The sequence below is a fragment of the Vigna unguiculata genome, chromosome 11 (genome assembly GCF_037176805.1).
Source record: "Vigna unguiculata cultivar grain cowpea cultivar isolate G323 ecotype 2 chromosome 11, ASM3717680v1, whole genome shotgun sequence".
NCBI classification, from domain to species: Eukaryota; Viridiplantae; Streptophyta; class Magnoliopsida; order Fabales; family Fabaceae; genus Vigna; species Vigna unguiculata.
The window spans coordinates 39,902,264-39,920,801 of NC_140802.1; the positions used below are offsets into that span (position 1 = coordinate 39,902,264).

General features: G+C 30.2%; 1 protein-coding gene across 2 annotated transcripts; it reads left to right on the forward strand.

The window, feature by feature from the left end:
* The first annotated feature begins 9,068 nt into the window (after nt 1–9,068).
* Nucleotides 9,069–15,195, forward strand: LOC114169280 (TATA box-binding protein associated factor RNA polymerase I subunit C). Of its 2 annotated transcripts, XM_028054353.2 has the most exons (4): nt 9,069–13,090; nt 13,370–13,662; nt 14,458–14,609; nt 14,942–15,195. In XM_028054353.2, exon 1 carries the CDS (start codon nt 9,173–9,175, stop codon nt 11,837–11,839), a length of 2,667 nt encoding a protein of 888 aa, XP_027910154.2. In that variant the 5' UTR covers nt 9,069–9,172; the 3' UTR covers nt 11,840–13,090; nt 13,370–13,662; nt 14,458–14,609; nt 14,942–15,195. The 2 variants fall into 2 exon arrangements, with proteins under 2 accessions (XP_027910154.2, XP_027910156.2); XM_028054355.2 differs by lacking the exon at nt 13,370–13,662.
* The last annotated feature ends 3,343 nt before the right edge of the window (nt 15,196–18,538 follow it).

Genomic DNA, 18,538 nt, shown 5'->3' on the forward strand with positions numbered 1-18,538 from the left:
CTGTTTTGGTTTTTTAGTTAACTTATTCATTTTCAAAACTAGTTTTAAGAAATATAAAAACTATCTAATGCTCTTTAATTTTTTTTGCATTTATTTTTGTTCATATAAATTTTAATTTTAATTTTAATTAATAAGCCACACCATTTAAAAAATTTGTACATAAAAGTAAATATAAAAATATTTTCTCAAATTAAAAGACCATAAAATAATTTTATGTTCGTAATAAAGTATTTTTAAATAAATAAAAAAGAATTTAATTAAAAAACCTAAAACAGAAAATTAATATTCAACTTTTGTTAAAAAACTGTTACCAACAAATTAAAAAACTACAAAAACAAAAATTACAAAAAAGTAAAGTGTTAAATATGTTTTTGGTCCCTCAAGTTTAAGTGAATTTTGGAATTAGTCCCTCATCAAAACTTTATATCAATTTAATCCTTCATCTTTCAAAATGCTTGAATTTAGTTCTTTTAACCGAATTTTGTTAAGTTTATCTGACGTTTCAAGCACATTTCAGGATAGTATTTAAAAGCAAAAATGTGTCAAATAGTATAAATAATTTAAATACTATCATGCGCTTGAAACGTCAGATAAACTTAACAAAATTGGATTAAAAGGACTAAATTCACGTATTTTGAAAAATGAATGACTAAATTGATCAAAAATTTTGATGAGGGACTAATTACAAATTTCGCTGAAACTTGAGGAACCAAAAACATATTTAACCCAAAAATAAAACATACAACTTTTTTTTGTCGTTAGAACTATTTTAAGTTAATTAAAAAAAACCAAAAGCATAAATTTAATTCCAATTTTTGTTAAAACATTTTTTTTAAAATCAATTAACACATTAAAAAATGAAATTAAATGAAAAAAAGTTATAAAACATAAATCACATTTAAAAGAAGAAAAAAAGGGAAAACCCACACATAATTTAAAATAAAATTGAAATCAAGTTTGAGATCACAATTTCAAAATCTATACCTTTATTTGTGTTTATATATATATATATATATATATATATATATATATATATATATATATATATATATATATATATATATATATATATATATATATATATATTAAAAATTTATTTTCGTGTACATAATTTTCTTTTACTTTATCTATTTTAAAATAAAAAAATTATATTTTAATTTTTTAAATTAATGTTAATTAAAATTAAATTATTTTTTAAATTAACATAATTATCTTACTGTTTTATTTTTTAATAATTTATTTCTAAAATTTAAATAATTATTTATAATATAAATTTGTTAATAATAAAATATATAAATTATTATTTTGATCATCATTTTCAATAAAAAATATTTTACAGTTTAATAACTTTTTGCTAGAAAAATGTATATTTATTTATATATATATATATATATATATATATATAAAAAATGTAACATCTCATTTTAATAATATAAATAATATAAAACTAATAAAATAAGACATTCATAATAATATTTAAAAGTACATTAATATAAATAAAAATTACAATCATACAATCCTCAAAGAGTTCAGACTATAGAAATATACCGTTTATATAACAACACTCAAAGTTACAAAAAACTTCATATACTAGACGTATCAACCACTCGTACACAACTCTAGTTACACTTTCCATCCTTCATAGGTAGGGATGGCAACGGGGCGGGGCGGGTACGGGTATCATGATCCCATCCCCATCCCCATAATAAAAATTCATCCCCATCCCTATCCCCAAACCCAACGGGTATACAACTTTTGACCCATCCCCATCCTCACCGGGTAACGGGTATTTTCTTATACCCATACCCATACCCATTTTTTTATTGTTCCATATATCAATTAAATATTTTTTATAAAAAAAATTTAAAAATCACACCAACGGAATCATGATACTATCAAAATATTCAATATTAAAATAACATACTCTTTTTTATTTTCATGATGTCAAATATTAAGAAAAATATTATAATAGTATAAATCTCAAATTAAAGTATCAAATAACAACTAAATAAAATTCAAATAATTATATAAAAGCTAAAAAATTACACATTACTAAAATTTTATAATAACCAAAATATTTATTAATTTTACAAATGATCAGTGGTTTCATTTGCATTCGATCCACCTACACATAGAAAAAAAATGAAAAATTAGATATGATATAATAATTGAAATTGAAAATTTTAATTACTAGAATATAATGTACCTTCTTCATCAGATTCATTTTCACTCATGAGAACATCTTTTCCTTTTAATTTTTTAACACCTACAAACACCAAATGTAGAATATTAGATGAGAATTCACAAAAAAATATTAATAAATTTGAGTAACTTACCTAGATGGTTTGAGTTCCATATCCAACTTCTTGTACACATCAAAGCCTCTATAGTAATATGATGAAGTCGACTACGGTGAGAAGTTAATATCTGACCACCAGTACTAAAAGCAGATTCAGAAGCTACAGTTGTTATTGGAATAGCTAAAACATCCCTTGCAATTGCTTGAAGGGTTGGAAACTTTAACCCATTTGTTTTCCACCATGATAGGATATCAAATTCTTGTGTAACCGGCAAATTATCTTCTTCCAAGTAATAATCCAACTCTGTTTTCATAACTGTAGTTCTAGATTTTTTCTTTTTTGCCATAAACTCTAAAAATTCATTCGCATCATTATCAACATCCTTTCCCAACTCCAATGATGTAGCTCTATAAGAAGAAGTTTCATTCTTTTTTGATTGATATTCAAAAACCAAATCATAGCACATTTGACGAATCCTACTAAGTTTCAGATCAAAATCATTACCATACAATTTATAAAAATAATATTCTAACATGTCCATCTTGTACCTTGGATCTAAAACTGAAGCAATTGCCAATATATCATGAATAACACTCCAGTAACTTTCAAATTTCTTTAACATTTGTATTGCCATATTTTGAATGGTTATCTCAGGAGATTTAACCCAATCATTTATTGCAATCTTGATCTCACAAATCTTTGGGAAAAAGATGTTGGCAGTTGGGTATTTGGAGCCAGAAATGATTTATGTGATGTCATTAAATAATTTTAGCCTTCGACAAACATCCTTTGCAAATTCCCACTGCATATCAGTTGGCAAAGAAGTGTATTGAGCTTCACGTTGCTTTAACCTAAAAAACACATCCTTATAACATATGGCAATATCAAGCATCTTGTAAGTAGAATTTCATCTAGTTGGGCAATCCAAACTTAACTTTTTAGTGAAAGAAATTCGCAATTGTCTAGCTGTTTCCTCAAATTTTTCCATTCTTTTAGGAGTTGTTGTCCAATATGCTACACTTTCTCGAATTTTTTCCACCCCTTCTTTTAGGACGGCTAACCCTTCTTTCACAATCAAATTAAGGATATGTGCTGAACAACGCATATGAAGCAAAGACCCTTTCTTAATGAGTGTGTCCAACTTCAACTTATCCTTAATTTTTTTAATCATGCTATCATTTGTGCTGCAGTTGTCTAAAGTGATAGTAGACAATTTTGTATCAATATTCCAATCGAACAAACAATCAACTAATACATTGCAAAGTCGATCAGTTGTGTGAGGTGCGGGAACATAAATGAACCTATAAATTAAGCAATATTTTGTAAGACATATAATCTTTCTAGAGGTGCATAAAAAAAATTACTGGAAAATTTATAAATTAAGAAAGGTGTACCTCAAAATTATATTTTGCAATGTCCAATTGTCATCAATATAGTGAGCTGTGATAGACATATACCCTTTCTTTTGATTGCTTGCAGTCCACATATCCGATGTAATTGCTATTCTTCCTTTATTTGTATCTATCAACTTCATAACAACTTGTTTTTCATGTTCATAGATGCCGAGTATCTCTTTCTTTATCGTATTTCGTGAAGGAAGTTGAAATAATGGTTGAATTGTTGTCACGAATCTAATAAAACCAATATGGTCCACTATTGACAATGGATATTCATGCAATATAATCATTGTTGCAAGTTCCCTCTTGGCATTTTCTTCATTATAAGCTCCACAAGCCAATTCCTTTTTGCCACTTGAAATCTTAGAAAAAAGTGTTTTTTGTCCCCCTTTTCCTTTTGCTAAAGCCTTCTTTTGAATACATATGTTTGTATGATGGTGCAAGTGCTTTGTTCCATTCTTTGTTTCTCCACCAAGCAGTTTCTTGCAATAGTTACATTTAGCTTTGTATTTTCCATCAACTTTTATCTTTTCAAAGTGTTCCCACACAACACTTTTCAATTTCCCTTTCTCACGCTCTACTTGTGTTGTTGAATGTATTTCATCATGAACTTCTGAAGGTGTTTGCGTAGATGGATTCAATGAAGATTGACTGTCATTATTGGAACTTTGAAAGGGAGTTGGTTGTTGTGAACACTGTGGTGGACTTGGTACCTGCAAATCTTGATCTCCTGTGCTCATTTTCTCTAGAAACTAACATACGTAACAAAAAAAAATCAAACAAAGTAAAAAGGTTAATTTCTTTTTTAACAAAATATAAAAGGAAAACCAATAATCAAGTTTAAAAATATTTCAAATATTTTTTATACTATTAAAAATTTATATTATACCACTTAAACGAAATAGCACAAATAACAAAATTAAATTAATAATAATTCAAATTTAAACATAGATTCTTCATCTTTTGATCTTGAATTAAATTAAGGATTTATGCAATTGAGCACTTAAAATTGAGAATTAAACATTATCATGAAACAAAAAATAAATAATAAATAAAATTATGAGTAAAGATAATTAAATGTGTGACCTAAATTTGAGAATATCCATTTGAACATAACATAACGGAAAAAAAAAATGTATAATTAAGATTATGATAAAAGGAAAAGTACCTTGAAGATCTGCTTAAACCTTAAAGAACAAGCCAAACAATTAAAAGAGAGTAAAAAAGTGTATAACCAAAGTAACAAAAAGAAGAGCTACAAAATAAGAGTCAAACATTTTCATGAAAATAAATAAATAAATAAAGATAATCAAATGTGTAACCTAAAAATTATTTCATAGAATGAGATTGAGGAACACCTATTTGAACATAACCATGTACAGAGAGTAAAAATTATGTAATAAGAAGAAGAAAAATTACCTTCAAAATTAAATCTTGAAAAACAAACCAGACAATTGAGAGAGTAAACAAAGTGTATAACAAAAAACAAAGAGAATGAGAAATATGTTATATATATATATATATATATATATATATATATATTATATTATATTATATTATATATTATATTATTATGTATATATATATTATATGTGTGGATATCTTATGTTTATATATATATATATATATATATATATATATATATATAATTATTTATATATATTATATTATTATTACTATGTATATATATTATATGTGTGGATATCTTATGTTTATATATATATATATATATATATATATATATATATATATATATATATATATATATTTATAGATATATATTTATTTTAAGTATATATTATATTATATTATATAATAATATAAATATAATAATATATATTATATTATTATGTATATATATTATATGTATATGCGTAGATATTTTATGCTTTTATATATATATATATATATATATATATATATATATATATATATATATATTTCTTTTAAATTTTTATAAATTTGTAATGTTATAAATTTGTTTATAAAAGATCTCACTAGTTAAATGATTAATTTGTTTTATACATATATATTATATATATTATATTATATTATTATGTATATATATTATATGTATATTATATTATATTATATTATATTATATTATATTACATGTATATGTGTAAATATATATATATATATATATATATAAGTATATTTTATTTATATGTATATATACTATATTATATTATATTATATTATATTATATTTTATGTGTAAATATATTATTTATTTATATATATTTTTTAGATTATTTAATAAATTATAAATAGTTTAGTAATTTAAACGGGGACGGGTATTTGGGCGGGTATATATATATATCCCCATCCCCATCCCCATCCCCAGTTGAAAATTTCGGGTATTACCCATACCCATACCCATACCCAGTCAAAGCGGGGATTCCCCGTCAAAACGGGGACTGGTTCGGGTGATACCCACGGGCACGGGTTTATTTGCCATCTCATAGGTGTATTTAAACTTGCATCTTCATCTGCTCACACAAAAATGATGATCATCGCAAAAGAAGAAAACAACATAAGACCATAGAATGGAAGGGTAAGCTAATATGCAAAGGAGTTATCCTAAGACCATTAAATCATACCAATTATAAGCGGTGGTGGATCTTGAGCCCATATGTTGGGAGTACCAAATTTTGGTTGAATTATTCTTTTAGTCCATTTTTCGTCTAAAAATATCAAGTTGGTTGTCTAATACTTTTTAGTCTCAATTTGATTCTGATTTTTAAAAATTGATGCAATTTGATCTTTTTCGTTAATTTTCTTAAAGCGGAACAATAATTTTTCACCAAAATTTACATTAGGATTCTGTCAATTATACCAACAAAACAAACTATCCTCATTCACAACTCCAATTTTGATGAAAAAACTTTGGTCGGATTCAAGAAATTTAAAAAAATGACAAAATTGCATCATTCTTTCAAAAACTGGGATCAAATTGAGACTAAAAAAATCAAGGACCAACTTATTATTTTTGAACGAAAATAGGAACCAAAATAATAATTTCAAAATTTTTATACAAATTAGTAAAAACATTGTATTTACTTTTTTATGATAAGAAAAATAATAAATTATAATTAGTTATTATTATAATTATAAAATTAAATATAAAATAATTTTTATTTTTAATAATTAAGTTTGAAAATAATCAAATAAAAAATGATTAAATTAAATAAATAATATTAATAAAATAATTATTTAAAAAAATATATTTAAAAGGTAAAATTAAAAAATAAATGTGAAAAAAATACTTTTTTTCATCCATAAATATAAATATATAAAAATTTATTAAAATATCAAATATATAATATATATTAAAATATTAAAATTTCAAAAAGTGTATACAAAATTATATAAATATAAAACCAAAAGGGGGAGGGGTAATGACCCCTTTTGTCCATAGAGGTTCACCGGTATAGACAAACTATCAATGACACTAAAATAATGACACTAAACTCAATTATCCAGATACATGTATTTGAAAACATAATTATTAGAGACTTACATTTGTGGTGACCTCTAATGTTATGTACAACCATTGTCAATGAGTTCAATCCTACCATACACAAAATTAATGCATCATCGTCTAGGGCTACATGAACCATTATACTCTATTTGAGTGTGAACGATCATTAGAGTTTTAGGATGTTACCTTACTTGAATCCATAACGCAATGCATATACTAAATAATACCACCATAAAATTTTCCCATGAGACCCATAGAATTTCGTATATACCAACAATCTATCACAATTATATACATCTTTAATCACATTTTCATATTTCACAATTTCATGTAATAAGCTCTTTGAAACATCAATGTTCATGAACAACTAAAATTTCATGAAAAAAAAATGTCACACATAACGTAACAGAAATGAGGCGAGAGTTCATGTTAAGGGTGAAAAAAGTAAATAGAAGGTTCCACAAGTAACATTTGGATTTTTTCCATAATCTGTGGATTTTGCTCAAGGATGCAAAAACGAGTTCCAGAGGTAACCAGTGGATATTTTCACAACTTGTGAATTCAACTATAAGAAGCAAAATTCAAACACTCAAGGATGCAGAAGCGAGTTCCTCAGGTAACCAATGAATATTTTCACAACTTGTGAATTCAACTATAAGAAGAAGAATTCAAACAGTGAGTTCCACATGTAACCAATGGATATTTCCATAATTTGTGGATTTAGCCACGAGAAGCATAATTCAAATAGCGAGTTCCACGGGTAACCAATGGATATTTGCATAACCTGTGGATTTAGTTACAAGAAGCATAATTCAAACAATGAGTTTCACATGTAACCCGTGAAAATTACCACTACTCGTGGATTTAGCTACAAGAAGCATAATTCAAACCATATGAGCAAAAACAATCATACTCATCATAGATCAAATTCATAAACATGCATTCATTAATTTAGAAAAAAACACTGCAAATCAAACCAATACTAGCTTCTTTTACCTGAAAGCGGCTTAATCGACCTAACCAGCTCTAAAAACACCAAAACGCCTTTAGTTCTACAAGATGCTCTATCTATACCTACGAATAACACAAAAACGACCAAGACCTACCGTCATGATCATCAACCAATAGACTCATATTGATGATTAAAACCTAACATACAACCAAATGAGGGTCATATACAAGCCATAACACCCACAATAAAATGATTAAAAATTCAATTTATATGGTTGAATAAACAAATCGAATAAAATGAAAGAGCTCATCAAGAGGATCACTTTAACGGTCTCCGATCTTCAAACATATGAAAAGAAGATTAGAACTCCTAGATAGAAGAAGTTGGAGAACTTAAAAAAATGGTTTTAGGAAAGATGATGTATTTTAAAATATTAAATAATGAAACTCGTTTATAACAAAACTATTTATACTAAAATATTTTAATATTTGAAATAATCAAATCTCACTATTTTTAAACCATTATCATTTTTACGATGTCATTATATAGGATTTTACATAAAGGTTGTTATTATGTATAATTTTTTTTAATTTTATGTTGTTAATAATAATTATTTTAAATTTTATTTATTTTATAAATTAAAGTAATTATTTTATTATATTACTTTCTTAATAAATACTTTTTTAAATTTAAATAATTATTTATAATGAAAATTTATTTAATAATAAAAAAATATACAAGTTATTTACTTTTATAACTTATTGCTAAAAAAAAAGAAAAAAAGACAATAATGTTTTTCACTAGTAAAATTAAAAAAAAAAATAAAAATCGTGTTTTCATTCAGCGACTTTGAAGCTTCCATCGGCTAGCCCGTAGAATTTTAAGAAATATTTTATGTAGTCTATGAAAATATAACTTCTCTTATGTTTTAATTGTTTTGTAGCCCAATGCAATTAGATTTAATAATTTCGAAAATATTCATCTACTCTTTTTGAAGATCTTATTTTGTATGATTCTGTTACAGGGATTGTGCAATTGCCATGGAGCTCTCAGAAGAATGGAAATCATTCTTCCCAGTGGGTTCCTCTACAGTAGCTCCTCTTCTTCTCTCCAATTCCCCTTCTCTCCCTTTGGGTCCTCTTCTCTTCAACCCTAACCCTAATTCTCTCTCCCTTCTCTTCTCTTCCACCTCTCTGCTACCCTCTCTTCACTACGCTCCCTACCTCTTACCTTCACGATTCCTTCTCTCTTCCCACCCTTCTTCCATTCTCCCATCCACCGCTTCCTCCATCGCCTCCCTCTTCTCCTCCACCCACCAAAACGACGCCGCTTCCCCCTTCCTCCGCAACCGCCTCCACCTCCTCACCTACCCACACCGCCCTTACGCCCTCATTTTATTCCCCGCCGGCGACAACGACCACAAGCTCGCATTTTTCACGCTCCGCTTCGAGGACTCGCGCTTCCATACCCAGCTCGATACTAACGGCGACGTTTTTTATGCGTCTACCGGCTCCTCGCACCGTATCTTGAACATTTCTGTTAACCCTGTTTCTGATGATGACGAGGTTGATGGAGCTATCGGGTATTTGCTGGCTACTACTCTGTATTCCGTTCATTGGTTCGCTGCGAGGCACAATCAAATTTTGGATAGACCTGGCGTGGTTTGTTTGGGTGATAAGATGTTTAAGACTTGCCCCGTGGCGCATGCTTGTTGGAGTCCTCATATATTGGAGGAGAGTTTGGTTTTGTTGGAGAGTGGCCATTTGTTTTTGTTTGATTTGGAGTGTTGTGGCTCCGGTGCTGGTTTCAAGGGGACTAGGTTGAAGGTGCCCTGGGATGATTCTTCGGAGAGTAAGGTGTGGCTGAGTTGTGAGTTTAGTTGGCACCCCAGGATTTTGGTTGTGGCGCGTTCCGATGCTGTTTTCTTGGTTGATTTGAGGCTGAAAGAATGTAGTGTGAGTTGTTTGATGAAGATCGAGACGCTTCGAATGTATGCTCCGGATGAGAATGAGCGGTTTCTTGCGATGTCAAGGGCTGCTCCGGACAATTTTTACTTTGCTGTGGCTTCTACTAGTGTTTTGCTTCTATGTGATGTGAGGAAGCCTTTGGTGCCGGTTTTGCAATGGGTGCATGGGATTGAAGAGCCTAGCTACATGTCTGTATTAAGGTTGTCTGATTTGAGGTCTCATTCGAAGGAGGATGCTTTTGAGGTGGCTTCTGAATCTGGGTTTTGTATTATGTTGGGATCTATTTGGAATTGTGAGTTCAATATCTTCTGCTATGGGTCTATATTACCATTTCGCAAAGGATCTGTTACTTCAAAGATTAACCCAGCCATTTGTGCTTGGGAGCTTCCACTTGAGATCAATTTGTCTGGTCATGAGTGTCATTGTGGAAGTTGTCTCTTAAGGAAAGAGTTCTCGAAGGATGCGCTTCCTGAGTGGATTGATTGGCAGCAAAAGAAAGAGATAGTTTTGGGATTTGGCATTTTAAGCAATAAACTTGCTGCATTACTCGCTGAACCTGATGAAAATGGGGGTTTTACACTGATAAGGCTTACTTCATCGGGAAAGTTTGAATTGCAGAGATATCATGCCTCTTGGGCTCCGGCGAGAAACTTAGAAGATTGCCCCGATCAAGTATTGTGTTTGAATAGACACTTACTGTATCACATGAGTGATGAGGATTACAAATTTCCAAAAAATTATAACTACTTAAAATTGGATTACCTTTACTCATATGCAAGTGGTGGACTCACTCGATTCCTGGTTAGAAAACTAAAAAAACACTGTATGGATGCTCATGACAAAGAACCTTTTAGCGCAGAAGTGCATGAGTTATTGTGTGAGAAATTAAATGCTTGTGGGTTTGGTCAATTAAGATCCTGTCCTGAAGTTACTTCTGTTTTTAATGATGTCAAGCTACCAGAAAGCTTACATGAGGTTGCTTGGAGAAGATTGTGGGCTGACTTACCTATGGAACTGTTGCAGTTGGCGTTTTTGAGTCGTGCTGAATGCCATAAAGTTGTTGGAAACCTGGATCACATTAGGGTGGCATTGGAATCTTTAGCTGTTCCCGAACTTCCTCAATTGCCTCCATTCTTTTTAAGGAAATCATCACCGCACGGCAATAATGACATTGTGGGTCCAGTTATTCCCTTTCCTGTTCTTCTTGTGCTTAATAAATCTCGCAATGGGGGCTTAAACTTGGAAGAAGGCGAATTTTCAGTAGAAACAGAGCTTAGCCTCAAATACAAAGAAGTTATGCAGGTGGCTGGCGAGATTGCTGTCTCAGCTTATGGGCCTACGCACCTTGATGATCATGCAGTCTCCCTTGCTGAGGATGGAGACGAAACCTGGGCTGGACATTCGAAACCAAAGTCTTTTTTGTTATACCGTCCAGTTTCATTCAACTCGTCTGCAGCCGACCACGTAAATGAAAAGTCTGTTTATAGTGACACAAATTATGATACATTCATTTCTCATATCCCAGAGAAGAAGTCCACTGAGCAGACTGAATCTGTTAGCCAAGAGATATTTGATGATCTTTCCCCCGTTGAATTGAGATTTGATGCTCCTGCGAAGAAGCTCGAACCTCTAGGTTTAAAGGCATATGATCTATTGAAGAGGCAGATGTCTAAATGGCAACAAAGTTTTGATTCGTATAAGGAATTTTGTATTCAATCTAGATTTGAAAAGAATAGTTAACGGGTGATCCCTCCTTTATTCATCCTCTTCCCCTTAAAACGTGGATATCTTAGAAGCAAATGGATCCCCTCCTCCTCCTATATGTTGCTTTTGGTTGATTCTTGGAGACAGGTATAGTCGGTGTAATTTTTATGTAAGTAATTGACAATTAAAGATGGTAGAATTGAGAAGCTGCTCTTGTTGAAAAGAGGCTCTTATCAATTTGAAGAGGAAGTAGGCAGCTAGTTCTCAAAAACTCTAATCTATTTGGACAATTTTATACTGCTTCCTCCCATCATTCTTAGTCCGTATAGGGGAAGATGATCTTCTTTTGTGGCTGGTTTACTTAATGAACCTAAAAAGAGTTTATCCTCTACTTCCCCTCAAGATGATTCAGGAATTGACAGAAGTACAGTCTATCAATTATTGATTGCTCATACAAGAATGATATTTTGTCCAACCAACATCGGTACAGATTTTAAAGGCTGTCTGTGTGAATCTGATATCTACTCTGTGATACAAGGCAAAATGTGTGAATCTGATATCTACTCTGTGATAGAAGGCAAAATGTACGAAGTATTACCATTGGCATGTTCAAGTATCTTCTGGTATATAGGAGAGACGCATTGGAAGACTTGCTTGTTTGTAGACCTGATCAAGGGCAGCAACTTGATTTACTCCATGGTGTTTTTGATAAATTATTGACTTGAAGTTTATTAATGGTACCAAAGTTTCGAGGAGTAAGAATCAAAGACATAGATTGTTGTCAAAAGAAAGAGATGGGAAGGAAATATCTAGAAACTTCAAAATTGGATTTAAGACTCTGGGTGCAGGCAATTTGGCAAATGTATGCACTGGGAGTAAGCGGCATCTTTCTCGCTAAGTAAACCTTCTTTCACCTGAGAGCCAAAATGGAAGCTTTCTACCACTGAAGGTCTGTATTGAATGTGGAAAAAGCTCAAATACTGCAAACATGAAGTTGATACAGTACACAATATTCTTGATGAATGGTTTAATTAGAGAAACCAGAGTTGTCCGGGAAAAATTGAAAATGGACCTGATGCATCAGAGTCAAAACCTTATTTTCAACTTTTGATTAATGGTGGCAAGTTCTACGGCTGTCACTGTGAGCTGTTTGTTGAACCTTTAAGAGTGGGTGAATGCTGTTTCATGAGATTTTGAAGTTTCCTAGATGATTATTGGTTTTCCACCAAAAAACAGAAAGAAGTTCTTAAAATATTTGGTTGCCACAAATCTTTCTCGGAATAGCATGTAAGAATTATCTCCTTATCTCTTGATATTATTGCTAGTTTATGACCATGGCATTTATTCTGCATTATTGACGATGAGTTGTTGCATAAAAAGCCTTAAGAACTTGCAGTCGCTCTGGTGCTATTTTTTAAAGGTGTTTAGTGTTGCAGCACACATCTGAGCTTTGCTTTTATTTTTTTTTAAATTTGGTGGTCATGCCACTTTTTTGGTGTGTGGGTGTATCTCTTCCCCCATTTCATGTTTTTGAATGTAGTTTGTCTGCTTTGTATCCGATTTCAGGATCATCAAAGCAAGAAAGCAACGATGTACCCATCTTTCAAGATAACAACGAATCCTTTTCTAAAAGTTGTCATAAGGGAGAAAGAAATAAGCAATTTCCAGTGCTTTATGCATCTAAACACCTTTTCAGGACGTGGATACAGTATCTTCCCTAATGTCTATCTAGTCTTTCCATGAGTCCTTGCTGATTATAAGAGTGGAAATCTTGTTTTGGCCAACCCAAAAACATTTCACAGGCTTGATAAACCAGTGGACTGCCAGACTCCAGAGGGTGAAGATCAGTTTAGAAAATGGTTGGTCTCTTTCAGTGCTGTATGGTTTTGTTTTATGTTGCAACTTTTCTTTCATTATATATGATGTGTTGTTTGCTATCATGCATTACCTGGGGATTTTGTGCTGAATGTTTTACTGGTTTTCATGTGTTAAACCTATATTCAACATTCATTGATGTGAGTTTACATCATGAAGCAAACAATCAAATTTAGATCCATTAGAAAAGAACTAGAAATATCGGTTTCTGCAAGAGTTGTAAGCTCCAAGGAGACATAAATTTATACACTTATCTTGAACTAAGATGTTATAAGAATTAAATCATAAAAAACTGAGAAACTTGACCGTGAACCTGATGATAGAAGCTAGTTTCTTTTCCTTACGATGCACATTAACTCTATCAGTCTTTGTTAGATAGAGCCGGGATGATCTGGAGGTCCCAAAGTTTCAGTATGGATCTAATTATTCTAATTCTGGAATTGACCTATTCTATCTTCTCCACCTGCCCCCATTTAGTATGGAGAACAAAAAGCATCAGAGTGCCTAGTTTGATATACCGATAGTTTTTTTCAATAGCATGAGGGATTCTTGGCCCTGTGTTGCTGGGAAGGGAAACACCTCTTATGTGAAGGAATTGATTTCATAATTTTATACACTCCCGAGTTCTTGGAGAATCTATCCACTCTTGAATTGGTAGAGAAAACAGTCTGGCAAAAAGGCTATCCTGTTGAAAATGCATCCTTTTCTATTTTAAATTCTAAGAGCCAAATATGCTGGTGAGGTCACTAGTAAATTTAATTATTATGATGTTTCTTCAGGCTGGGGATGTTGCCCTCCCTCCATGGGCCACAGGTAGCCCTCGAGAGTTCATCGGTAAGCAGCATTGGGAAGCTCTTGAACCAGGCTTTCTCAGAAAATTTGTATCACTGGATAGACCTTATTTTTGGATATAAGCGAAGAGTGAAGAAAGGTATCTTGTTTTGATATATATACTTGCCCCTTCGTGATTATTTGGATGTTCAAATTTCTTAATTAGATTATTACAGGTTAGATTTTTTATTTTTATTTCATTTTGATGGTCGAAGGTTTAGCCCTACAATCTAATATCACTGTCTTTAATTGTACACACTTTTCAAGCATTTATTTATATGGAAATGTCTGACCTGGTTTGTCGTTGAACATGGCCATTATAGACTCCCGTGATAAATGTTTTCCAGCATTTAATTTTGTGCAATCCTATGCATTGCAACTTGATTTGACAACCATAATTTTGTGGTGATCACCATCTTTTGTTACTTGTAGATACATTAAAACCCTTGGCAGAATCTTCTTTCAGCGCACATGTAAATTTACATTGAGGTAATCAAATTCAGTACGACCTAATGCTACATTATTTGTAACTGTAAATGAAAGTGATGCACCTCTTTTGGGTATATACACTTTATCAGAAGTTACCATTAAGTTTAACTACTTGCAACACACTCCATCTTGATTACTTGAGTTGTACTTGCTAAATATTCAAATATCGATTTTATATTTAGATATTCAACTTCTTACACTTTAGTATATTAATAATTTTAAGTATGAAAAACTATAGTCTATAGTTAAGATATTAATAATTCCTTGATGATCTAACTATACAGGATTTTATCCCTATTAATATAATCTGCAACTAAGATGATGATCACACACTAACAGTAATAATGTATTAAGGTAGTTTGGACACTTGGCCTATTAAGATAAAAGCTTATTAAGAGACTATAAATATGATGACAAATCCTTCATTAATTACACATTTATTTTTAATTCTCAATTCTAACAAACTTGAGCATCAAGGTGTCTCTATAAGTATTTTCATATGCATACCCACCCATGGAACAAAAGTTAGAACACATTTGGAACAAAGGAAAATATTCTACTACATAGAACATATAAATAAGAAAATGTTGACCTTGTAAAATAATCCCCATCTTTGTTAAAACAAGTGTAAGCTAGGATTTAATAGATTGAAAATCAATCTATGCTGTAAAAGAAAAATTAAATACTCCACAATATACATGTGGTCAATAATTGTTTGGCAGAAACCACTCAAAAACTGTTCATGTTTTTTGTCACTATTTCTATTTCAATGGTAAATTGGAATATATATATATATATATATATATATATATATATATATATATATAAAGTGTAAAAAAAAAAACAAAAATGAGTAATTGGCAATTGTACTCCAATTCTTCTACCACCCCAATCACAAACCTTCCGGAGAGTGTTTTCCGTAAAACTGGAGAACATTTGGTTTTCAGAAAAAAAATTCCAGGAATTGTTTTTTGTGTTTCGGAAAATAAAGTCCGGAATTGATGGGGTGCTGGAATAAAATGTGGGGTGGAGGAAATAATTGACCGAGTGATTTGCATCTCAATTTTTATCTCACTAAGAAAAAGAAGCGTAAAAACACTGTAGGAGTAATTTGAACTTCCACGTTTACAAATGAAGTTTAAGCCCAACACTTCACCGAGCTCGTATTAATATCTAAGATTGTTCCATTCCCACTACTAAATTAACACAAGTATTACGAAAGGAAATTAACAAAGTAGACATAGGTGGACAGACCCATTTATAATGAAATTTCTTGGTTAGTTTCAAGTGTATTTATATATTTTGATTGATCAGAAAAATAGCGAGTTCATATTCCCTTTTAAATTTTTTGTATTATATTTTTATCATGTTTTCAAAATATATTGATAGATAAACATTTTTAATATATTTTAAAATAACAAAATTAGAATAAATAAATGTATTTTAAAAACACAATATAAAAACAATGTAAAAACACATTGAAAATCTAAATTCAAAAATAACTAATGAAATTAAATAGTTAATATTATTTACATAAAAAACTTCATAAAGACTTAAAAATAAAGTATTATATATATAATTTATTTTCTTCTTTTAAGAATATTCTTATTGGTAGCATGCCATAATTCATAATATGTCCTCAAAAGTCATTGCAGAACTAATTTCCATCAAATTCAACATTTTCCATATAGACGAAAGTCAATGCATCTTAGTGTGTATGTTCATTACCAATTAAACATATCACCAATGAGCTGCAAGAAAAGAGATTATTAACAGACTTTTGTTATCTTTAGTCCAAATATTAGAAGAAGCACTAGGTGGGGGAAATAATGGCGAGATTGAACAAGCTTTAAGCTCTCACTTTTTAGTGTTAAACCTTCCAACTATGATTTACTTCACTGGTTGGCCTTCAGCACCACCGATACCTACCCCATTCTCATTCCAAGCTATTATTTTCAATGGTAGAAACTTTTCCATTATTTTCCTTTTATACATATCATCATACTTGTCATAAATGCATGGAAGGAGTTGAAAGTTCTACATCGAGTAAAAATGAATAATATGACTAGTATATAAGTAAAAGGAGTTATAAATCTATTATCTTAAGATTTTAGGTTGAAAGTGTTGTTTTAATCTCTCATATAAACTTATTTACGACTCATTAGTATTAGAGTTGATAGTTCATCATGGTGCCAAATCTCCTAATATTTACCATAAAAAAAGCCTCACATGTATTATCTATTTATTTCTATACTATTTAGCTTCATATACAAGATTTTATGTACTTCATCTTATTGGTTTGAAATTAACATATGTTAATCTTTAACAATAATTCAGTTGATATACACAATTATTAAATAAGCACTCATGCTAGGCATCATTGTCATAACATGAAGATTTTACTAAATAAAAGAAAAACATAAAAACATGGGGAGATCACACTAAACCCATGATAAAAATACATTGCACACATAAGAAAAATACCTATTATACAAAAACTAACCAAAGTTCAATATTAAATTCTTCACCATATTAATAGATGCAATCTTCTAAAACTCATTTATGCTTTTTAGAAATTCTTACTTTGGAAGATTTAGTATTAACTTTATTTTGCCTACTTCAACTAAGTTTCCTTATAGTTTGAACGGATTCATCATCCTTCTTAGAATTAAAATCTTCCTTTTCATCAAGCATATTAGTTAATTTAGAAGTTATTTTCAATTCTTATATAAAATGAGATTCCTTAGATGTCAAAAAATTAGAAACAACAACATAACTAGAATAAAATGAATCTAAATGTTGTAAATCCTATAAACTATTAATAATGAGAGTAACATCTTTCAAAAAAGACATATTAACCTATGAATCTAAATCTATTGACACATCATCCCAATAAAAACATCTAGATTCTTAACCATATAAGATCCATGCACAACACAAAAATTACCATCAATATCCCCTAAAGGGTCCACCTAAGAATCCCATGATCCACCCACAAGGCTCCACCATGTTGAATTCTCATATATTTCATACTAAAACTAAGCACAATTGAAACAAAATTCTAATAATTCGAGTCATGATCTTTGAATAATTAAGTTTTAGTTTGTAGTGTTTAAATTTAGTTTCATGCACTCTTTTACCTCAAACACCTTCAAGTTTTACACTTTATGACATTCTTCACCTTTTTATATTTTTCTTAAAGTTTAATTAGTAATTTGGTTACAATATTAGTCGAGTTGATTTAATACAATCTCCCGATATTCTTGTCTTCAATTTAGTCTTCATTTTATTTAAAATGATTCAATGTAGTTCCTTCTTTAGATGAGTGTTAACACAGTTTAAAAAATAACCACATATTACCTTTACCAGACAAAAAGGTATTAAGAAATCACATTGTATTAATTGTATTAATCCAATAAATGTTGTAACCAAGATACTAATCAAATTCTATTTTTACAAATCCACAATTTTTTGAGCACATTTATTTTACTTTGCTAACTAATTTCCTTTCAATTATTTAAAGGTTTTATATTGTCTAAA

Coding starts and splice junctions, on each gene's coding strand:
- LOC114169280 (XM_028054353.2), top strand. CDS start 9,173: ATGGAGCTCTCAGAAGAATGGAAATCATTCTTCCCAGTGGGTTCCTCT.